The 25,301-nt window shown below is 40.9% G+C and overlaps 1 protein-coding gene across 1 annotated transcript in view; it reads right to left on the bottom strand.

Annotated features, from left to right (window-relative positions):
• Window positions 1-24,992, bottom strand: part of LOC134300769 (zinc finger protein 804B) — a 71,033-nt gene extending 46,041 nt beyond the window's left edge. The window contains exon 1 of the mRNA XM_062985190.1: window positions 24,638-24,992. Within this exon, the coding sequence (XP_062841260.1) occupies window positions 24,638-24,751 (114 nt within the window). The 5' untranslated portion in view covers window positions 24,752-24,992. The remainder of the gene's footprint in view (window positions 1-24,637) is intronic.
• Between the last annotated feature and the right edge of the window lie 309 nt (window positions 24,993-25,301).

Genomic DNA, 25,301 nt, shown 5'->3' with positions numbered 1-25,301 from the left:
TTATACAGATAACGAGGTCAAACAGGTGCTATTAATACAGGTAACGAGTGGAGGACAGAAAAGCTTCTTAAAGAAGAAGTTACAGGTCTGTGAGAGCCAGAAATCTTGCTTGTTTGTGGGTGACCAAATACTTATTTTCCACCATAATTTACAAATAAATTCTTTAAAAATCCTACAATGTGATTTCCTGTATTTTTTTTTCTCATTTTGTCTCTCATAGTTGAAGTGTACCTATGATGAAAATTACAGACCTCTCTCATCTTTCTAAGCAGGAGAACTTGCACAACCAGTGGCTGACTAAATACTTTTTGGCCCCACTGTAGGTGCTTATGCTTTGCTGTTATAAAAGCCTACAATCCTATTGGAGGGCTTTCCATCAGATTTCGGACTGTGTCTGTGGCAATGTTTGCTCATTTAGTCAAAAGACCAGCCCTTGGACATTGGGACAGCGGTAGCCTAGGTAGAGCTTTAGGCTATTAATCGTAAGATTGTCGGATAGAATCTAGGCTCCGCAATGAGGCCACTGTTGGGCCCATGAGCAAGGCCCTTAACCCTATCTGCTCCAGGAGCGCTGTACAATGGCTGACACTGTGCTCTGACCCCAGCATTGTACTGTACTTGAGTATGTGTATGTATATATACTAAGTGGGTAGCACTGTCACATCACAGCAAGAAGGTCCTGGGTTTGATCCCCAGGTGGGGTGGTCCAGGTCCTTTTTGTGTGGAGTTTGCATGTTCTCCCCGTGTCTGTGTGGGTTTCCTCCAGGTGCTCCGGTTTCCTCCCACAGTCCAAAAACATGCACCCAGGCTAACTGGAGACACTGAATTGTCCTATAGGTACCCAGCCGCTAGGTCCCAAGCCTGGACAAATAGGGAGGGTTGTGTCAAGAAGGGAATTCGGCATAAAAACTGTGCCAATAATGCGGATCACGATCCACCGGAGACCCCTAACTGGAGCAGCCGAGGAAATGGCCTGTTTTCACCCAGTTTTTAAATGGTCAGGACCCCCACAAGACCACCACAGAGCAGGTATTATTTAGGTGGTGGGTCATTCTCAGCACTGCAGTGACACTGACATGGTGGTGGTGTGTTAGTGTGTGTTGTGCTGGTATGAGTGAGTCAGACACAGCAGCGCTGCTGGAGTTTTTAATACCGTGTCTACTCACTGTCCACTCTATTAGACACTCCTACCTGCTTGGTCCACCTTGTAGATGTAAAGTCAGAGACGATCGCTCATCTAGTGCTGCTGTTTGAGCTGGTCATCTTCTAGACCTTCAACAGTGGTTACAGGACGCTGCCCATGGGGGGCTTTTGGCTGGATATATTTTTGGTTGGTTGACCATTCACCAGTCCAGCAGGGACAGTGAGGTGTTTTAAAACTCCTGCAGCACAACACACACTAACACACCACCACCATGTCAGTGTCACTGCAGTGCTGAGAATGACCCACCACCCAAATAATACCTACTCTGTGGTGGTCCTGTGGGGGTCCTGATACCAAACCTGTTTCATAGTAAACCTATCAAATCATGTCTTTAAGGACCTTCCTTTGCACACCAGGTCACAGTTATGCTAAAGCAGAAAGGACCTTTCCCAAACTGTTACCACAAATTTAAAAGCATGTCACTTATATTTAAATAACAGTTTTTTACAGTGTGGGTTACACATTGTAAATCTGTGTGGGTTTCCTCCAGGTACTTCGTTTTCCACCTACCTACAGTGGAGTGGTCAGTCCACCTACTGCTACCTAATGTTATTTTGGAAGTGGGAGGAAGCCCACACACACGCAAGCTCCTTACAGAAAGTGACCCGAGGCCAACTTTTAAACTCAGGTCTGCAGAGCCGGAGCTGCGTGGAGCCGCACGACCGTGGCGTCATGCCACTAGTTTAATCACTTAGTCTCAGTCTTCAAACTCCTGATCGTTTGTATCAGGTGGAGCTGCTGCTCGGCTGGAAAGAATGAAAACCTGCAGTCACACACACTGGCTCTCTGTGGACTTGAATGATTGCCACTGGGCTCAAGAAATGTTTACTGTACAGTTCTTTTTCTCGCAAATTTTTATTAAAATCCAGCCAAATTGCTCTGGCACGGTTCTCTGTGAAACTCTTTATGCTGCCGTCTTAGCGTTCGGATTTGACTGCAACAGTTTTTGGCTTCGATCTAACAGTTGAACCCCAAGCATCTCTGTTTGGTACTATAAAGTGAGGCTTTATTTTTTTTTTTACCAACACTGCAGTCCTGACCTACTCACTTTCTCCACTGCCATCAAACAAAGGTTATTTTCTAAAAATGGTCACCCTGGGTATTTTCTCAAACCATTTAACACACTCCTTCTAGTCTCAGCAGATTCATGAAAACCTTTTCCCTGCATTTCAGTCCTTTTTCGAAACAAACCCTTTTATTTTCTCAATGTCAAACGCCACTGGTGGGAGCAGCAGTTTATATACTGTAGATTTGTGTTTTTGTATGAATCAGAATTAACCCTAAAATTAATCTCGGCTCAGTCAGGGTTTAAAACTTTACTCATTTGAGACAGTCCATAAAATTTAAATGACTATACACTGATCAGCCATAACATTAAAACCACCCCCTTGTTTCTACACTCACTGTTCATTTTATCAGCTCCACTTACCATATAGAAGCACTTTGTAGTTCTACAATTACTTACTGTAGTCCATCTGTTTCTCTACATACTCTTTTAACCTGCTTTCACCCTGTTCTTCAATGGTCAGGACCCCCACAGGACCACCACAGAGCAGGTATTATTTAGGTGGTGGATCATTCTGAGCACTGCAGTAACACTGACATGGTGGTGGTGTGTTAGTGTGTGTTGTGCTGGTATGAGTGGATCAGACACAGCAGCGCTGCTGGAGTTTTTAAATACCGTGTCCACTCACTGTCCACTCTATTAGACACTCCTACCTAGTTGGTCCACCTTGTAGATGTAAAGTCAGAGACGATCACTCATCTATTGCTGCTGTTTGAGTTGGTCATCTTCTAGACCTTCATCAGTGGTCACAGGACGCTGCCCACGGGGCGCTGTTGGCTGGATATTTTTGGTTGGTGGACTATTCTCAGTCCAGCAGGGACAGTGCGGTGTTTTAAAACTCTATCAGTGCTCCTGTGTCTGATCCACTCATACCAGCACAACACACACTAACACACCACCACCATGTCAGTGTCACTGCAGTGCTGAGAGTGATCCACCACCCAAATAATACCTGCTCTGTGGTGGTCCTGTGGCGGTCCTGACCATTGAAGAACAGGGTGAAAGCAGGTTAAAAAAGTATGCAGAGAAACAGATGGACTACATTCAGTAATTGTAGAACTACAAAGTGCTTCTATATGGTAAGTGGAGCTGATAAAATGGACAGTGAGTGTAGAAACAAGGAGGTGGTTTTAATGTTACGGCTGATCAGTGTATGTGGTCACGTAGCGTATAGTGTACATCTCATTTTACTGTGATACATTACTATTAAAATTACAGGTGTTCACATACTTTTGGCCATATTGTGTATTCCATTCAATTATTAGAACACACATTTGCCCAGATAGGTCTTTAATGTGTTTTTGAGGGGCCTCCTAAGTCCTGGTTGGTGATATCGGTTGGCGACAGGTGATGATTTTACTTTGCCTATTTAAATAGTGCCAGTTTGACTGTACCCATGGAACAGTGTTCACTTTCCAGTCTCAGGAACAGAACCCAAACTTGAAATTTGTCCACATGGTCAGATGCTGATCACATGTGCTGATCGCAGTGGCTATGTGTCACCCACATTCCAAGAGCTTCCAAAATTTTAGCAAACCTGTTTTTTGGTGATTAATGAATTACTCTGGACATATTGTCCTTCAAAATTCTCAACCCTGGCATAAGACCAGTGTTCCATGTTCTGTTAAACACTGCTCTGAGTTATACACTGCCAATGGAACAACACACTGTGACAAATGTAACTGCCGCTGCTGTAGATCCTGCCAGCAGTGCCAACCAATTGCTTATTAATTACCAATTTATTTTAATTAGTCAGACCACGGATGCAAACCAACTGATGAAATCTCACTCGGCTGGGATTTATTCAAGCGCTCCAGATGTGCAGATGTTTGATTTCTGTAGAGCGAATGCAGAAATGAGAGTATTGATTATTCCGTATATCGTGTTTGTCACGTTATCTCTTCGTCAATTCTGATGAGTAAAAATGGCTTTATTATAGATTTTTAGAGAATAAGAAGACATTTATTGACAGACTGATATCTACGAGTCGTCGGTGGGTCAAGTAATGGAATGTTAAAGACTGGCATTGTTTGAATTTACGACATGGAAGGGCTTAAATTTAGAAACGTCGATAGATAACCAGTCAACCGACACTGATAAAAGTCAGCGTTTGATCAATGCTGCTGCTTAGAAATCTCATTAAAACAAATTTTCAACAGCCGATTGATGATTTGATTAAAGAGCGAAGCTAGACATCTGTATAGAATAAGAGTACAGATCTGTGATGTACCCGCCCTCAGTGAGCATGCGTCTGTTTTGAATACAGATGCATTCAGATATTCGATCCTTATTAAAAAAGATGTTTATGCCTTTAGACTATTTGAATCATGAACGGCTGAACTGTTAAGCATTAAAATCCCAACCAAGCAGTTTTGCATCAGTATGGAGTCTGACTGCAGGTTCATGTCTGCACGTGTGGATCTGTGTATGATGTCAATTTTTTAAATACAAAAATGATCCGATTTATTAGTCTCGAAATTCCAATCAAAATTCCTGAGCCTCTTGCGACACCCACACACTGACCGAGGAAAGTCACAGGCTAGCATGAGCCCTCTATTATACACATGCAGTCACCACATCGCATACAAAGAGGCATACAATACTACTCATGAATCGCCTCGACCAGCCAGCAGAGGTCACATTTGCAGTGGAAATGAGGAACCCTATCAACCCATCCCTCTCTTAGGCATGGCCAATTGTGCAAGCTAGACAGCCAGCGAGCTGTGAACCAGAGAGTTTTTGACCACTGCATTGTCCAGGCTAGTATGTGCCTTCTATAACACGCATGGAGTCACCATACCACAGACAAAGAGGCACACAATACGACTCGTAAATCGGCTCGACCAGCCAGCAGAGGTCGCATTTGCAGCTGCAATGAGGAATGCCCTCTCTTAGGCAAATGTGCCAGTCAGGTTGATAGCAAGCTGACAGTGATTTAAACCAGAGTTTTGGACCACTGCACTGTCCAGGCTAGCATGTGCCCTCTATATCATGCATGCAGTCACCGTACCATGTACAAAGAGCCACGCTATACTACTCATGAATTGCCTCGACCAGCCAGCAGAGGTCACAATTGCAGCGGCAATGAGGAACCCTATCGGCCCATCCCTCCCTTAGGCATGGCCAAATGTGCCTGCTAGACATCCGGCCAGGTTGATAGCAAGTTGATCAAGAGAGTTTTGAACCACAGCACTGTCCAAACATCCTGCTGAAGATTTTTTTCTATAGATATCTAGGAGGATTAATTGAACTTTTGAACTGGAATATTTTAATAATCTGTAAACTAGTAGGTCATTAACAGTTGTCTGTTGGGAAAAAATAGTTAATAGGGTGAACAGTGGGCCTGTGCTAGCATTGTGTACATTTTTTTGCCTTTAATATGGGCTCACTGGCCTGTTGCAGGGATTCCTTGGAACGCTAAAATTAATTGTTTGGTGTTAACTGTTGATTCTTTAATCTCCTACCTACATAACTACATCAAAACTAAATATTTTACACATTCCTACTGGGATGTCAGAGCCTCCGGGTATGTTTACATCTATTGGAAGCTAAATACTGGGATAAAATCTCCAACAGCATAAAAATGTGGAGTTCTAATTGTGCTCACACACGAATGAAGATTATCGATTCTCCTCCATCATCACGGCTTTCCAGCCGTCTGCACTGTAAAACGCAACATCAGTGTGTTTCACGCATTGAAAGTTTTCCCGAGCTTCATAAACTCTCCTGATTGACAATAATTAGAGGCGTGTGTGTGGAAGACGTGTGTATGAGCAGAGTTTGTAAATTGGTCCTTGATTAAAATAAGAGATGCTCTAGAAGTGCCGCGTGGCTCAAAACTTGTGAAAACAGCATCATTAAACGGCACAGTGGGCTCACGGCAGTGATTAGATCTTCATCCTTACTTACTATTGGACTCGGGTTTTGTGGAATCAGAGACTTTTCTAGGGCTTAATTACAACGATGATGAAAATGAGTCTTTATAATGATGCTCTAAAAAGGTGAGTTTAGCATATTTACATAGAGGATATGAAACACAACCTCACTATAAAAATGCATAATGTGTTCTAACTTCTATAAAGTGCTAAATCTGTAAACTTTGTGAACTATAATATTTAAACTATTTTTTTTCTTTTGCCTTTGTTATTTATGCTTTTGCAGGAGGCAAAGAGTGTAAAACGTGACATTAATGTCCTAATAAAATAAAGTAAAATGTATGCTTTGGTATCTTAATATTAGCATGAAATAAGGGTAACACTTTCTTTAGCAGTTCTAGGTATTAACCAGGTAAGCGTGAGGTACAAACCCCAAAGTACTAGTCAATGATGTTGGTGTTCCTGTGTCGTTCTTTTAATGCATTAAGCTTTTTTTTACAAAAAACATTTTAGACTCTCTTGGAAAAGCTGATTCTCACAATTTCTCAGAACCCCGAGCAATAACACAAGTTTAAAAGTGAAACAGGAGGAAAATACAGATAAACACAGATACATGTAGACGTTTCAGAGTGGATTTGATGAATATTCCATACAAATGCAGATTCATCTCATATTCACACTTTGATGACGTTTTACCGCACCACTCAAGCCAAGCGCTGAACAACATGGCAGTCGCACACACTTCAAGTTTAAGGGTAGAAATTTCCGTCAAGCTTCAAAGATTTCGAGTTTAGGGGACGTCGAGTTAGAAGGTACCGCTGTATCTAGTACTTTGAAGTTTGTAACTCACACTTACCTGGTTAACACCTAGACCTTAGGGGACTGTAAAAGAAAGTGTTACCAAATTAAGACCGTCCATGTCCAGGTGGAACTCAAACACTGATGTGAAATCGTTGGTTGTAAGTTTTGTCAGTCAGTTATTATGGATGTTTTGCAGTTAATTAATTAAACTCAGCTTTTCTAATGTAACTTTTACAATATTTTTAATTTATTTTTGATACATTAAAATTCTGAATACATTTTTCAGCATGAACATTTTGTCCCTCGTTACATAATCAATGAGAACTACACACACACACACACACACACACACACACATACTAATGTGCACAAAAGGTTTTGATTGTGTTCAAATATTAACATGCACTTGGACATCGGAGCAAACAGCCTCTCATTTGCAGCTTCTTATGACATCTGTGTACAAAGGGCTTATCGTGTGTGTGTGTGTGTGTGTGTGTGTGTGTGTAGTTTTGTGTCACTTTAAGAGAAGGATATGCTTTACATATTTTAAGGGGCGGCACGGTGGCTAAGTGGGTAGCACTGTCGCCTCACAACAAGAAGGTCCTGGGTTCGCTCCCCAGGTAGAGCGTTCCGGGTCCTTTCTGTGTGGAGTTTGCATGTTCTCCCCGTGTCTGTGTGGGTTTCCTCTGGGTGCTCCGGTTTCCTCCCACAGTCCAAAAACATGCAGTCAGGTTAACTGGAGATACAAAATTGTCCATGACTGTGTTTGACGTTAAAACTTGTGAACTGATGAATCTTGTGTAACGAATAACTACCGTTCCTGTCATGAATGTAACCAAAGTGTAAAACATGACATTAAAATCCTAATAAATAATAAATAAACATATTTTAAGCGGCACCAAGGTTACAGATTGTTCCAACTAATAAATAAACAAATGATTTTTACATCTTTAGATATAAAGATCTAAATAGAGACGCCCACTTACACCACACAAAAACATGAGGTATTTGTTCCCTTTTTTTATTGTAGCTCTAGCTTTAAAGAACTGAGACCTTTTTTTTAAGGATAAATTTGCTATTTAATTCATTTTGAACAGATGCTCCACTTGTGTGAGCACGTCTGCATTCAGTATATTTATTTTTATGACCAGTCTTCTAGGTCGCTGTGCTCTCGGGACTCTTTCAGTCTGTAAATATATAAATGTGGAAGTAATAAATAATAACGGCTTTAAAATGAGGACACAGTTGAATATATAAAACATGAACATACTCGCACACACACTTTTTCACCCCCCCTTCCCCCGTACCCTGTTTACCAGTTGAAAGGGAACCCCATAGGAGCCTTTTCCATGTTTGGGTGTTGGACTATTCTCAGCACTGCAGTAACAATAACATAGTTATAAACTTGGTTGTGTGTGATTCCAGTATAAGTGTATTAAGTGCAGCAGGGTTGTTAGGATTTTTAAATACTGTTTAATTCTACTGGCTGCTTTATTAAGAACACATTCCCTGTTGTGTTCCTGATAAAGCAGCCAGCAGATTTAACAACTGTGCACTTGTTGTAGGTGTACAGTTAAAAACTAGAGATATTTATTTCATGCACAGTGTATATAATATGCTACATGTATATTTAGGGCTTTAAGGGGTTGTGAAATACATAAATCCTTATAATTTAGATGCCTTATATGCATCATTGATTAACATCAGGCTGCCCAGGTAGCGCGAGCCACTTACAGCTGGTAAGAAGTGCTATCAGCCGGTCAGGCATCTACATACAGAAATGATTGGCTTGTTTGAGGAAGGAGTCTGTGGATTGGCATCCTGTCTGGACTTTGAAACTGTTTTGTGTACCTACCGTGTCCCTGACCAGGATAAAATAGTGGTTAAAAACATGAAAATTATGGAATTATTGACATTATCTTTTAAAAAGGGATGGCTCGGTGGGTAGCACTGTCGCCTCATAGCAAGAAGATCCTGCCCAGGTGGCGCAGCGGGATATCCCGCTAGCACACCAGCGCTAAGATTCTGAACTCCTCGTTTCCACCGGTCAGCTGGGTGCCATCTAGTGGGCATAATCGGCAGTTCCTGCAGCAGACACGTTTCTGCTAGGGCTGGATGACCGGACTATGTGGGTGGGGTCTTCAAACGCTGTGTAAGGACCCTGATTAGCAGATAGAGAGGCGCCTGTGCAGAATGAATGGGTGAAAAAGGGCTCCGCTAAGGGCCGCGCGCGGGTTCGGATGAGGCGTGAGCAGCAATATACCCTCCTTGACTGCAATCAGGGATCCCCCAGCAGCGGAAGACAAACTGACTACGCAAAATTGAGGAGAAAATGAGAGAAAATGCAGAAATAAAATTAAAAAAGAAGGTCCTGGGTTTGATTCCCAGGTCAAGCGGTCAGGGTCCTTACTGTTTGGGGTTTGCATGTTCTCCCTGTGTCTGTGTGGGTTTTCTCCGGGAGCTCCAGTTTCCTCCCACAGTCCAAAGACATGCAAGTGAGGTGAATTGGAGATACAAAATTGTCCATGACTCTTTTTGATATTAAAGACTTGAACTGATGAATCTTGTGTAATGAGTAACTACCTGTCCTGTCATGAATGTAACCAAAGTGTTTAAAACATGTTAAAATCTCAATAAATAAATAAATATCTTTTAAAAATCAGTTGTTGTAAGCAGATACAATGCTTAAAGTTTTTAAGCCTGTAAATTCCCCACACTTACGCATTCATATTCATCAGCAGTGTATTCATAAAAAACACCCACTGAATTATCCTGTTAATAACTGACAACTGCATGCTTTTGCATCATCTATGGACAAACAATTCATCTAATTTAATAACAGAATTCATCCCACTGTTGATACCCAGCACAGCCTTTGCTGCAGTGTTTTCATGTTTGTGTAATTCCACCCGCTTCGTCCCCATCAGCTCCACACACCTACATATTCTATAATTACAGTACACATCATCTGTTTTGCTAATACGGTTTAAGGATTGTGTAAACGTGGGTGGGAGAAAGCGCAGGGTCCTGTCTCATCCCAGATATTAAAAGCAGGTAATTAATTTTGCCGACATGCTATCAACTCTCTCTCTGCTTGTCAGCCTCAGCGAGGAAGAGACGATTAGAATAAATGGCACTTAGGATTTGAAATGTGGCAGGCTTCACTTACAGAACACACACGTATATAGATAAAGTGCTGCAGCCCACTCAAGCGGAACCGATTCTAATTTCCACGGCGGTGCATTTGTGCCCGGTGTTTGTTTAGGGTGAAACATTTTTTCTCTATGCAATTAACTCCAACAAGCCAGACACAGACTACTGGAGAGGTCAAATATGCAATTAATTTTGTTTTTGTTATTCAATATACGTCAAGTGCATGAATCCAGTTTGGATTTGCTCATAGTGTCCTTAGTGTCATGACTTTGTACCTATAAATTATATAAATTGTACTGAATGTAATTGTAAATTATAAACATAAGAGTTTATTTGAATTTTCACTTCTATTGTATTTTAGTCCAGAGCCTTTGTTGGATCAGCGCTGAGACTTCCACAGTAAGAAATAACTGTTTATAATAAATCAAATTTAACCTGAATTGTTTTCATTCACCAAGATTGCCAGGTCTGGGGTTGAGGTCAGGACTTAGTGCAGGTTGAAAGCATCTAATTATTTATTAATTTATTGATTAATTATGATATATTATTTTATATAATTGTATTTATAGCAGGGCGGCACGGTAGCTCGGTGGGTAGCACTGTCGCCTCACAGCAAGAAGGTCCTAGAATCGATCCCCAGGCGGGGCGGTCCTGGTTTTTTCTGTGTGGTGTTTGCATGTTCTCCCCGTGTCTGTGTGGGTTTCCTGCGGGAGCTCTGGTTTCCTCCCACAGTCAAAACATGCAGTCAATTGGAGTTAATTGGAGACACTGAATTGCCCTATAGGTGAATGGGTGCGTGTAGATGTGTATGTGTGTCTGCCCTGCGATGAACTGGCGCCCCTTTCAGGGTGTTACTGTGTGCCTTGCGCCCATTGGATAAGCCCTGATTGGATAAGCTGTTAGGAAAGTGAGTGAGTGAGTGTATTTATAATACTAGTAATACAGTAATGAAAAAAGGGAAAAACATTCTATCACAAAACCATAGGTATTAGGATCTACCCCTCAAGTTTCATCTGAATGTGGAAATTTGTACCTATATTATTTGACAGGTCAGACACTGATGCTGAGACTGAATGGCTCACAATCATGTCATGTTAGTACAGGAATGGTTCTTATTCCTGTCAGCAAAGGCTTTGTCTGCGACCCTTTTTACTAAATAATCACGAGGGGTTTTGAGATACTTTTGCCCATATGAGGTGAATAGTTTGAACCCACTAGTGTCTTTTCAAAAGTCTAATTGGAAACTTTAACTTTGTGAAAGATCTGGAGATAAAAAGCATCTGTGGAGCTTTAGTGATGAAACGGTGGTTGATTAGCATGACGGATACTTGAGCGACTGCAGCTGTTGGAGCATTTACGGCAGCTTAGAGTCACTAATGACTGCTGACGCCTTTTTGCAGCTTGTTAAACTGCGAGAATTAAGTGTGCATCTGTGTGTCTATGTCTGAAAAAGGCCAACCCAGTTCTGTAGACCGTGGACCTCTGGTCTTAATTTGTCCATGCCTGTTATTATTAAATAATTACCTACTGTGTTACCTACATCTCTGTGGTTGGGTTTTACTGTTTTACAATAATGTTCTTCCTGCCTTTATAAAATGTCAGCAGAACAAGCCTGAAATTCCCATTAGTCTGGAAGAACAAAGAATAATAAAATCATCTAACTGTGTGAAGATCATCTGTAGCCCAGCACTGGAACATATGTTGTATATCCAAGGGACTAAAAGTCTCATTTCTATAGTTATACCAGTGCAATCATTCATAATGGCTCTGTTGTGAGTTCTTCACCCAAAAATGTGCTAATTTTGCAGTTCTGACTGAAGAATAAAATGGTTCTCCAAAAACAGTCAAAAACAAACTTTTTTTATAGGGCAGTTGTAGAGATGAAGGTACTGGACTAGTAATAATAAGGTTGCTGGTTCAAGCCCCACCACCACCAGGTTGCCACTGTTGGGTCCTTAACGCTTAACCCTTAATTGCTTGGATTGTATAGTCACAACTGTGAGTTGCTTTGAATAAAGGCGTCTGCTAAATACCATAAATGTCAATGTTATAACCTTGTAAGGATCTTTTTTCCTCAGCTTCTTCTCCCCCTTTTTTAGGGGAGCAACTGAGTCTTTTAAAGAACCATTAAACCTTACAACAATACACAAAGCCATCCTCAGAAGTTTATCTTTTGTTCCTTTACTTTCGGGACTGATCAGCAGGTGTAAAATTCTGTACATGCCCTTTAAGCGACAGCTCGACCAATAGCCGTGATCCATTGCTACATTTCATCAGTCGTTTAGCCCGCCTGCTAACTTGCTCACTTTTTCTTGCATAAAAAGGTTTGCTGGTGTGCACTGTATTATCAAAAGTTTGCAGACACGTGGCTATTAGCTTACTGGACATACTAATCCTAAACCAGGAGCTTTATAATGTAGGTGGCTACTCTTCTGGGAAGATGTTGGATTGGTATCTGTGGGTATTTGTGCCAAGCTAGATGGACAGACAGATGGACCCACAGATGTATTTAAATAAAGATTTGCAAATGTGTATTTTTTTCTTGTACTTGTCCTTAGATGTTAGCACCACTGAGATTTTAACCCAGCTTCCTCCTAATGACTAGGCTGTTTCAGCCCCCCCAACCCACTTGGACATCTGGCCAATGTTGTCCATGCAGATGCCTGACTGCTCGATAGCACCACTTGGATTCAAACCCTGGATCCCCGGATCTCAGCAGGAGTGGGCTAGCGTACTTTACAGCCGATCACCCGAGCTCCCCAACTGTGTGTAAAATATATAAGAAAGACAAAGAGAACAACAGACGATACTGCCAGCGGCACAAGGCAGCAAACGCTTAATTCAGATGTTAGATAAGATGAGGAGGTCAGGGCTCTGTGCTGGACACTGGAGGCCACATGCCAACCTTGTCAAACCATGTCTCATGCCTCAGATGGTTGTTTTTAAGTTAAAAGTGAATCTTTTCATGTAGCTGATCTTATACAAAAGTTATCCTTTTAGTGTATTTTATTTGGTAAAGACTGGTAGGTATGGAACATTGTGAATGCCCTTGAGAAGTAAGTCTAGTCCTTGCTAAACTTTTTTGTGGTAGTTTTGCCAGGCTTGCAGCTCTTTCTTTGTATAGCTTTTAAGGAGTCTTTACTTCAAACAGACTAGACTTAAATTCTAGTCGGTCTTTTGATTCAATTAATAAAAACAATCATTATGATGAATCAAAAGCCTACCAGAAATTTACCTTCAGCTTTATTGCACATCCAAGGACAAAAGCATGAGCATATTCGAGCCTGACGTGCTTTTAACCTCATAGAATAAAAATACACCCTGATAAAATAGATTTACATTTTCAGCATTTAGCAGACGCTTTTATCCACAGTGACTTACAGTACTGTGACAGTATGTTGTCTAAGCAATTGAAGGTTAAGGGCCTTGCTCAAGAGTCCAACAGTGGCAACCTGACAGTGCCGGGGCTGGAACCAGTGACCTTTTGATTACTAGTCCAGTACCTTAACCGCTAGACCACAACTGCCCTATAGTTTTAGAGACACTAATACAATCAGCATCATTAGAATCTGATCTGATTCTGCCCTTTTTATTCACCATATACTGTACACTGTCTCACTGTTTTGTCTTTAAGTAGTCAGAAATGTAGAACTCAACCCTGTCAGACACCTTTTGGGTGATCTAAACGTTGGTTGTGATCCAGACCTTAAATAAAAAACAACTTTGTGCACTTTTTTAAATGCATTTTCTCCCTTTATCTCCCGATTTTTAGCGTGTCCAATTTTTACCCATTCGTGTTATGCTTCCTCACTACTGGTGCTGACCCCCGTCCTGATTGAGGAGAGCGAACTGACACACGCTCCCTCCGAAATGTGTGCAGTAGCCGACTGCATCTTTTCACCTGCACGAGGCGAGTTCATATGCAGACCAGCCTTGTGCACGGAGAGCCACAACCTGATCAGCATTATTCCTCGACTGTGTGCAGACTCTATCAATCAGCCAGCAGAGGTCGTAATTCACTCAGTTATGAGGTCCCTATACGGCTCCCTCCCTGGATGAACAACAACCAAACAATGTTCATATAGCTGCTCAGCCCAGATTCGATACGATGTATTCAAAATCCCAGCTCTGGTGTGTGAGTGTATTTTACCGCTGCGCCACCTGACCGGCTAACTTTGTGCACTTTTTTCAAAGCAACCTAATATAGCAAAATTATCCATCATGATCCGGTTTCATAAGCACACGTGCTTGTTCTAGACGCTGTCAGGGCGTCACGGCGGCTCGGCAGGTAGCACTGTCACCTCACAGCAAGAAGGTCCTGGGTTTGATTGCTGGTGGACTTGGTTCTTTCTGTGTGGAGTTTGCATGTTCTCCCTGTGTCTGTGTCGGTTTCCTCCAGGAGCTCCGGTTTCCTCCCACAGTCCAAAGACGTGCAAGTGAGGTGAATTAGAGATACAAAATTGTTTAATATTAAAAAACCTGAACTGTAACCAAAATGTGTAAAACATGACATTAAAATCATAATTAAATAACTAAATAAATAATACATTCTAGATGACGTGAAATAACTTCTTCATACCTCTAAGCTTTAGGCACCAGGGACACCAGGTTTGCTCAGTCAGCTTTGCTTTGCTATCTGATCTTTGGCAGGTTGTTTATTCAGGCCTCTTATTGGTGCCAGATCATCACAGTTCATCAAATTGATAGGATTTGGACATGCACCAGGCTCAGAAATAAAATACAGACTATAACCCTTTTTATTTATGCACACATCCCCAAGAATTTACTGGGTATGTCCAAGATGTTATAGTAAGCATTTTTATTTCTGACACTGGTACCCTTGCCGCCTGCAGATATGCTCAAATCGCATCAATGTGATAAACTGCGGTGCCATGCCAACACTGAGTGAGTGAGTGGCACGAGGTAACATTTTTAGCCAGCTAGCTACTAGATCCCAGTGGCAAATCAAAGCTCATTACTGAGTATAAAGTCTCATTTACACCATATGGCCATAAGTATGTAGACACCTGTCTATGAGCTTGTTCAACATCCCATTTAAAAATCTGATGCCCTTGCAACTCCTGGTCAGGCTTTTCATAATATTTTGCAGTGTGTCTGTGGGAAGTTCAGGCAGTAATGTTGGACTAGAAGGCCTGTCCACGATCAATTAATTTCAACGATGTTCAGTTGAGGTGTGATCAGGGCTCTGTGCGAGTCCATACCAAAGTTGTCTAAACAGATTTATGCTGGAACTGGAAGGGTTTTTTTTTTCCCAAACAGTGGCCACAAAATTGGAAGCATATAAATTGTTTTATATAATTGATTTTATTCAGTTATCATGGTTATTGCAGCTGAAACATCTGAACTCAATGAATTAGGAGGAGTTCCCAAATTTTGTTGGTAATGCAATGTATAGTGCTCACATAAATCTGGGATCTAGGCTTGAGTTGATGGGATATAAAAGGTGTGGCATGATTCTGTCAGATCCAACCCAAATGAGTAAATCTTTACAATTACACTTATTTACACATGTAGTGGACGCTACACTCCAAAGTGACTTAAAATTTTGACCAACTGCAATATAGTAAAAATGAGGCTTTTGCTTAATAGGAATGATATAATATACACACACACAAGTGGTTAGGAAGTACGATAAAGCAGTATATACAAATATACAATCAGTCCACTGAAGAAGTGTGCAAGGTGCCATGCTTCATTTACATATAGACATTGTGCAAATGAGAGTATCTGCATATGAGGTAGTAATAGGGGATCCCGGAAGTCATACCTGTCAAGTCTCCCGTTTTGGCTGGGAAACTACTGTATTTTACCCCTCTTTCCCGCCGTCCTCCGGTATTAGTATTTTCCCGTAAATTTCCCGTACTATATTATAATTTTAAAAAACATTCCTGTGCCTCTCCAAACTGAAATGTCACTAACCTCGCGAGAACTGCCACCCAGGCTGCTGCAAGTGGCAGTTCTCGCGAGGTTAGTGCGGACAGCGGGAACAAACCTGGAACAGGGAGAGATGGATGCAAGGAGAGAGAGGGCATTCCTGCCAAAAAAGTAAAGACTGCATGTAAATATCTAGAGAAATGGGACATCGAATTTACCTTTCTAAAGAGGAGAAGAAAATAAAATGTGTTTCACTTTAAGACAAGCAATGTGTATATATGCTGAAAATATGTAAAATAAATAAATGTGCTTCAATTCCCTTTTGTGTTTTCATTTAGGCTGTATTATAAGAATTACATATGTAGGAATGTCCACAGCATTTCAGTGTCAACAAAGGTAGGCCTATCAGATTCTGATCATCTAATTGTAGTTTGTAAGTGGTTCACAGGTGGTTATTTTAGATTTCTTGCAAACCTGTCTTAAAATGTAAGGGATACTGAACCTCGGTTGGGCTGGTGGGACGGCTCGAAGCGCGCGGCGAAAAATTTCCCTTATTTTTAAATCCAAAACTTGACAGGTATGCAGGAAGTAGAGGCTCCAGGTAAGGGCCCAATTGTGGCAACCTGGCAGTTTTGAGGATAAAACAAGCAGAATTGACAGAATTAAAATGTTTTAGTCCAGTACCTTAAGTGCTGAGCTACTACTGACCAACATATTCATGACCAGAGATCTGAATCCACTTTAAAATTCATCAGTGTATTTACGCTACTGTTAATTATTCCAACTTACTTTTTTTTTTGTTCAGGTGCACTTAAAGCCCCTCATCTGAGATTAAGAAGCATCTAAGCCTGTCTTTTCCACTTCTGACTGTAATGCCTTTAATCACTAATGTATAAACAGTCATGCTAGATGAGATTAATATGCAGTGCTGTTGCTCTGTCTTCACTTGCTTATTTATGGGGTGCATATACACCGTAGTACAAATCCAGTTCCAAAACACACTAATTGCTAATTTTAAGCGTGTCACACATTTTAAAAAATTGGGGCACAGTCATTATAAGACTGTATAACTAAGTAGTCCAAGAGTTTAAAAACTGAACGATTGCAAGGAATTGAGATTTTGCCATCCACAGTCCATAACATTATTAAAATTCTAAGAATTCAGAAAAATCTCTGTGTAATGGGCAAGACTTCTTCTTTAAACCTCTAAGTTTTAGGCATCCGACCTTGATCTTACTGTCTGACACCAATCCTCCAAAGAAGGTTTGTTCAGTCAGCTTTGCTTTGCCATCAGATCTTTGGCAGGTTGTTCACTGAGGCCACTTATTGGTGCTAGATCAGCAAAAGTCATTACATTAATAGGAGTTGGACATGCACCAGGTTCAGAAATAAATTTAAAAAAAATACTGACTATAACCCTTTTATTGGCTATGTCCAAGATGTTATAGTAAGCATTTTATTTCTGACACTGCTAGCTATTACTTTTACTCAAACAGCACTTCATTAAGCACCAAAATGCTTCTATAATAAATATAACCAGACGAGCTCAGATATACCTCGGAAAACCCTTGTCAGTAAACAGTTCATCTCTGCATCTAAAAAATGCAAGTTGAGGCGCTCAGGTGGCACAGAGGCAAAACACACTAGCACACCAGAGCTGAGATTTCAAATTCGTTGGTTCGAAACTCAGCTCTGCCATCCTATGTGAACAACAATTGGCTTGTTGTTTAGGGAGGGTGTCGGAGGGGATTCCTCATAACTGATGCAATTATGACCTCTGCTGGCTGATAGACGGCGCCTGCACAGAGTCAGGGGATAATGTGATCAGGGTGTTTCTCTCCGTACATAAAGCTGATCCACATATGAACTCGCTTCATGCAGGTGAAAAGTTGCAGTCGGCTACTGCACAGGTTTCTGAGGGGGCGTGTGTCAGTCTCGGCTCTCCTCAACCAGGGTGGAGGTCAACATCAGTAGAGAGGAAGCGTAATGCAATAGAGGTATGGATATGAGTAGATTGGGAGAAAAATTGGGGGACAATTGGGTCCTTTGGCATCATTTTGATGCCATTAGCAAATACTATAATATTGTTTTCTCGTTGTTTGACAGCGCTGTTTGAAAAAAGAAAAAGAAAAACCTTGTAATTCCACCAACTAGCTAAACTCTCTCTCTCTCTCTCTCTCTCTCACTGTGTCCTCTATGTTTTTCTTCAGTTCTATCTAAGTGCCTAATTAGCATAAGTAAGGGCAATTACTGGTGTCCACTTTCTTTAAAAGCCATGAAAACCACATTGTCTTTTTTTCCTTTCCTCTAAGATTAAAGCGAGACGGGCTTGTAAAAGGAACGGCGACATGTAAAGCAAAACAGGGACCGTGTACTCTGCTTTTATGAAAGGGTGTGCGGGTCTCTCCGAAAGGACAGAATGATTCATTAGCCTCGCTGTGCGATTCCCATTCACACGGCACGTTAGCATCAGGGCCTTGGCACAAAGAGTTTTAGACAGGCAACCTCAGAGGACGGCTGCGACCTAGAGCGGAATATTAAATGCTGCCTGCTACTCTCGATTAGTGCCGCGGCATAGCAAGCGCCATCACAAAACTGGTGATCTCAGCATAGTGCCAGCTTCATCATTGCTGAAACACTTACGGGAAACCAGGAGCAGCTTCATCAATTCATGTCAATTAGTACAATGTGAGCGGATTGAACCGGCCGGACTCATAAAGGGAGGGTGACCGAATTCAGGTGGATGGGGCAAAGCTAGTTATCGGACCTGAAACATCTGAGTGGTCGTGTGTGCCCTCTGTTGCTCACTTGTGGAAATACAGTACCTGTGTATAGGTGTTGGTGGGTACTGTCGGTGCCACATGGTTGTTTGTTTGATTATTAAGATTTTAGGATTATTAGGATGTCATGTTTTGCACTTTGGTTCCATTCATGACAGGACAGGTTCATGTTCAATGTCAAGCATCGTAACGAGCAGTTTACCTACATGTATTTTGACTGGGGGACGAAACTAGAGCTCCTGGAGGAAACAAACATGGTGAGAACATGCAAACTCCACACAGAAAGGACTTTCTCTCTGTGAGGCGACAGTGCTACCCACTCCCTTAGCCCTTGGCTGCTATAATTTTCAACAAGGTGTGAGTGAGTGACAAATGTTCACCCCATGAAGAAGTGAGAGGGTGGAATCTGTCCATACTGTGTGTGTGTAGGTGTAAGCCAAAGAGAACATGACAACCCCGTTTGGGATGCGCCAAACCCATACTTCACAACAGCTGTTCCTATATTATATTACCCATCAAACCTGTCAGAATACAGGCCAAGTACGCCCCATTCAACCAGCTAGAACTGCCTGTCCTGTGGGACTAATACAGATATCCATACCAGCCATGAACAAACACGCCCCCTGCACTGAGACGTGCACACAATTTGCACGGTCTGAATCATTTGGTGCACATAAAGATATCTACTGGGGTGAGACCTGAATAACATGCTCAGTAATGGGAAAACATTCAAAAGACTATTAAGAATGAGAGGCTGTTATGTGGGTTTATTTGGGTAAATGGGTACAAAGGGGTTTGTTTAGCTCTTATAAGTACTACATGGTCAAAAGTATGTGGACAAATCTTATAATTACTAAAATTTCAAAAATAAATGATTGGCTTGCAAGTTTGTAGTTAATGATTAATTTTATTCTTTAATTTATAATGTAATAAATAATTTATTTAATTTAATGAAATGTATTTCTTAGTGCAAAAAAAAAAAAAGCTGTCTGATTGGTTAGACAAAATCCAAGAACCACAGGGCTCTGAGTTTTGTATACACATGGCCCATTTGTCTGTGTTCTGTGTAATATTCCCATCACAGCTCTTAGTCTGAGATGCACTGATCCTATTTGTCCATTTCTAACACAAAACCGATATCACAGCTCTGAGTTAAGAATGCACTGCCCCTTATTTTCTTCAAAACACAGTCATTACAGTTCCAAGTTAAAGATGCACTGGTCCGCCGCTCAGGTGGCGCAGCTGTAAAAACACATGCTAGCACACCGGAGCTGGGATCCCGAATACATCTTATCGAATCTCAGCTTGGCTCGATTGGCCTGTTGTTCATATAGGGGTGGGGTATTAAGCCGGATAGGGACTCCTCGTAACTGATGCAACTACGACCTCTGCTGGCTGATTGATGCCGCCTGCACAGAGGTGGGGAAAGAGTGCGGATCAGGGTGTGTCTCTCCATACACAAGGCTAATTTGCATATATGCACTCGCCTAGTGTGGGTGAAAAAATGGAGCTGAGTTGACTGGTATTGCTGCTATTGCCAAGATAGACAAACATGAATGTCACAGTGTCCTTTGCTTATGTGAAAGATCTGTGTTGCATAAGTTAATATGGTCCATGTTTGCAGGATGAAATATAGCTCTATATCAGATTGAAAGTATGTCAATATCAGTTTGATCCTCCACTGATCAGGCCAGTATCTTTCCCTATTCTTAGTGTGGGATTGGTGCATCTTAAATTGGGGTTTTACTGCTGTTTTTAAATACACATAACATTTTAACAGTGGCCCTGATTAGTTAGAGAGCACAGGGCTAAATGGCACATTATAGACCTGAGGTTGTTGGAGCTACGACCCTGGCACGCACTGTGAGTGCCCTGTCATGAACCTCATAACCTGTTCAACCTCTTTACAGTTAGTCATTTGTTTTAGGTAGTCGCTCTTTAAGACAGCACGAGTAGTATTTCATGTTTCCATTTGTCTTCCTTCCTTCCTTTTTTCTATACTACAGTTGTATTGATTATAGTTTTCGGCATCTTAAATATGAGACTGAAGGACTTGAAACTGCATACACAACCAGCAAAATCACCTCACGACTGGTATGGTGTTCAGTGCTCAGTGCTCTTTTTAACATATACACACTTTTTATGCATATGGCACCTTTCCTAATTTTTGAGTTCAGACATATAAACCACACTTAATGGTCAGTGCTGTGTAAATAGTATTATATTTGATAAATTTAGAACATTATAGCCACAGTGTGATGAAGCTCGTTCCTGTTCCTGTGCACAAAGCAAGACCAGTGTCAAGCAAGACAATGATTTATTAATGGGCACAGATTCACAACAAATAAAGGGTGGCGTCTTGTATAAACCTATCCATATTAATGACCATGGAATAATATGTCCAACAAGCTCTTGAACAGACGCCTGCATACTCTCAGTCAGTGTAAACTTTTCTATTATAATAAAATATATACTGCATTAAAACCCTTTTATTGCATCAGATGGTAAGAATGCTGTTTAATGAGAACATCCCTCAGAAAACTCTCACACTGTTTTGCTAAATGCCTAAATGCATTTCCTTTACCATTATAGCTTTATAACTGTTTCCACTCTCTGAGTCTGCTGCATAAAACTAGCCAGCTAATGGTTTCATCAATACAGAGGAAAACATACACTTCACACTCAATACATATCTCATTTTCATGCATTTATTTTTTATATGGCATTTGAGCTAAATTCAATGCATTCGTGTCTGCAGTCTTATAAAACCCCATTCATGCATGAATTACCAGCAAGCTAGATTATGCTAATGGTTTCCCAACTAATCTTAATGTAAACTCTATCATGCAGCTACAGCTCAGAGAACCACTACACCACTATAGAACTCGGATTCTTACAACACAGAGACATGAACACACCACTACAGTACTCAGATTCTTACACCTGCTGCCAGACAGCTACAGTGAAGTCTTATTACTTAAATCACATAAATCACTACATGGTTAGGATCTGAATTCATCTCCAACATGCTGGTAGTCTATAAAATCAATAGGCATCTTAGATTTTAAGGTAGCCAGAAACAGCATGTTGAAACACCATTTAGCCACCTACTTCAATCTAGTACCTACTTCATCAATCGAGGCATGAATATTGCACCTGCATAGTTCTAATTATGATTCTTAAACCTCATGTTACAGTATTTTACTAAGCAAGTAATGCAAATTATATGTTTGTATGCTTTATTAATGAGTTATATCATTTTCATGTAATTTGGCATTGTATGTATATCATTTCTGAATTTCCCACCAGGGATTAAAAAGTCATGCTGAGTCAGGGAATAAAACAGTATTTTAAGTCACACTCTGTGTCACATGTTTTACACCCAAATATTTGGCCATAAATGATAAGCAATAAGCAGTTTAGCTCCTGTGATTCTAAATGACTCTGACTCTACACAGCTAGCCTCTTATCTATATTGGCTCAATAGTATTGTATGAAGTACTGTATGATGGTATGATAACTCATAATACGTTGCAGCAGAAAGGGAAAAAAAACAGCTCTACCAAACAAACATGCAGGATCAGCAAGAATTCAGAGTTTTGAATAGCTGTGGAACAGCAGGTTTACTGTTTGACACGTCTGACCTTTTAAAAGTTCTTGATAAATGTTCCTTTAGATACGTTTTTAAGTAAAAGCTAAAAAGGTGCCGTATAAAGTCATTACTGGAAACAAATGCATGGTGTTTTGTGCTGCTGTGAGTGACCCTACGAATTCCAAAATATTAATTTATCATTCTAAATTAGACTTGACTTGAAGAATGTAATCTTAAATGAAGGTGTAAGTTTAGCTATTACTTAAATACAGCTTAAGTGTAATTAGCCTATTGATTTGTGAAGTTGATCTGTGGGTTACCTGCATACCAGTAAAGACACAGATGTATTAAATATACATGTCTGACATGACAGGTCAAACACACCACCCTTGAAACTACATGAAATGCTATTTAAATGAGATTTTAATTGCCACTCAAAGCAAATCATTCTGTGGTTTAAAATATCCTTAGTGAGTGGCTTGATGGTTTCAAATTCCTAAATCCACACACTCTCTATACAGTGTAGTAGTTTGTAAAAATATATATTTCCATTGTTAGCACTGTTGGTTTACTTAAATATTCGGGCGGCACGGTGGCTAAGTGGGTAGCACTGTCGCCTCACAGCAAGAAGGACCTGGGTTCGATCCCCAGGTGAGGCGGTCTGGGTCCTTTCTGTGTGGAGTTTGCATGTTCTTCCTGTGTCCGCGTGGGTTTCCTCCGGGTGCTCAGGTTTCCTCCCACAGTCCAAAGACGTGCAAGTGAGGTGAATTGGAGACACTAAATTGTCCATGACTGTGTTCGATATAACCTTGTGTGAACTTATTAACCTTGTGTGATGAGTAACTACCGTATCTGTCATGAATGTAACCAAAGTGTAAAAACATGATGTTAAATCCTAATAAACAAACAAACAAACAAACAAACTTAAATATTCCTGAGAATTGGCAAAGCCTTTCTTTAACTTTCTTTAACTTTTATAATGAAGGGTATCCTTAGCACAAAGGAATTCATAAATAAAATTTGAATTCATTTATTTTTCAAGTTTGAATGCTGATAAATGTACTCAAAGCAAACAATCCACAGCATATATACAGGCAGCACTTTAAAGGGACAGTTTATAGAGATATGCTACAGCTTTATAAGCTCTTCATACCAACTGTCAGGAAGCTACATAAATGTTGAGATTACATTTTCAGGGCTAATTGAGGTTAATAACATTTTGATTGTTATATATGTCTTTTTTTTCCACAATTTTCTCATAATTACATCATTACGACTTTTTAGAAGAATGTATAGTAAATAATAATGTCAAATTGAGTAATTTTGGCAATTTGATTTTACAGTTACAGGGTTCTAAGTAAGTCAGCCTAGAATTAACAGCAACTTAAGAGCATCTCAGTTTATTTAGATGTTGTATCTGATGGCTGTCATGTTTAAAACAAACCTATATTTATATCTTTTTTAGGATTTAACGTCATGTTTTACACACTTTGGTTACATTCATTACACAAGATTCATCACTTCACAAGTGATATGTCAAACACAGTCATGAACAATTTTGCATCTCCAATTCACCTCACCTGAATGTCTTTGGACTGTGAGAGGAGACCGGAGCTCCCGGAGGAAACCCATGCAGACACGGGGAGAACATGCAACCTCCACACTGAAAGGACCTGGAAAGCTCCACCGGGCTATCAAACCCAGGACCTTCTTGCTGTGAGGCGACAGTGCTACCCACTGAGCCACCGTGCCCCCCGAAAAAAACTCTATAAATGACTACGAAGGCTGTCGTGAAGATGTTATGTAGGTGCCTTATGAACTTCAAATGATCAATAATCAAATGAGGTAACACTTTGCCTGAGGTATAGACTTTAAATGAAACAGATAAGGTACCAGGTGTCACTCGATCATAACACAGGGTGTCCCTAAAGTCTGGACACACAGGCAAAATGTATATTTTCAACCACATTTTATTTCATTAGAATGTTATATAATATAATAACATCTTCCATGTCTTTTCCACTATTTGTGATGCAACATGTATGTGTGTGTATTTTAGTAAACATTAGTTAGATATAGTTAGTGATATTTCCAATGTATCCAGACTTTAGGACATTGCAGAACATAGCAATGAAACGGTTTGCCTCCCTAAGACCCTTTCATACCTACAACATACAAGACCTGAAGAGTTACCACATGTGTGTACGGTGCTGTTAGTCACATTCTGAATCAAACCAGCAGTCCGCGTGTAATGTGACAGCTGAACGTTACCGGAGATTCTGCTCCGCCGCTGGTACACAGCGGTCCCCGGAAAACTCCCTTGATGCTCCGGAGGTGGCCGTTGCTGAGGTGCGTGGAGCTGATCACCAGGTAGTAGCACGCCATCCGCTCTGTAGCCCATCAGCTCCGGGACCGAACACAGCCAAGCAGCGGTGGAACAGAGTCAGAAACTGTGGTGCGCGGTCAGGAGTTGGAACAGAAATATCCCACACAGAAACACTTTGTCTTGTCCTCTTCTTGTCACTTCTGCTTGTTTGCTGGTCAGTGTTTTGTTTTGGGGTTTATTTTGTTCCCACACACGCTCCCCGGTCCTCCGGACGCCCTGCTGTCACGCCGCTCTGTATGACTGATGTACGTTGCTATGGAATTTATACAACTCTTGATCTTTATGACGTACTGAATCTACTGATCAGTTGCAGATCAAACGATTATTGATACTTCAAAGAGAAGTCTTTTATGTTTTAAAAGAATAATCGAGAATAATTCCACGTGCAGCTCTGTTTCTGATGTGTGTTTTCTCAGGATGGCTGGAAGTTCCGCTGAGATGAAACAGCAGAGCGCTTTTTCTCCTCCTATTAGCGGAGCCAAACGTGTTGTGCATCACTTGCTCTGGCTCAGATGTGGAGTCTCTCTCTCTCTCTCTCTCTCTCTCTCT

This window comes from Trichomycterus rosablanca, chromosome 23 (genome assembly GCF_030014385.1).
Source record: "Trichomycterus rosablanca isolate fTriRos1 chromosome 23, fTriRos1.hap1, whole genome shotgun sequence".
Lineage (NCBI taxonomy): Eukaryota > Metazoa > Chordata > Actinopteri > Siluriformes > Trichomycteridae > Trichomycterus > Trichomycterus rosablanca.
The sequence above is the reverse complement of the archived record's forward strand: the minus strand, read 5'-3'. Positions and strand labels throughout refer to the sequence as shown.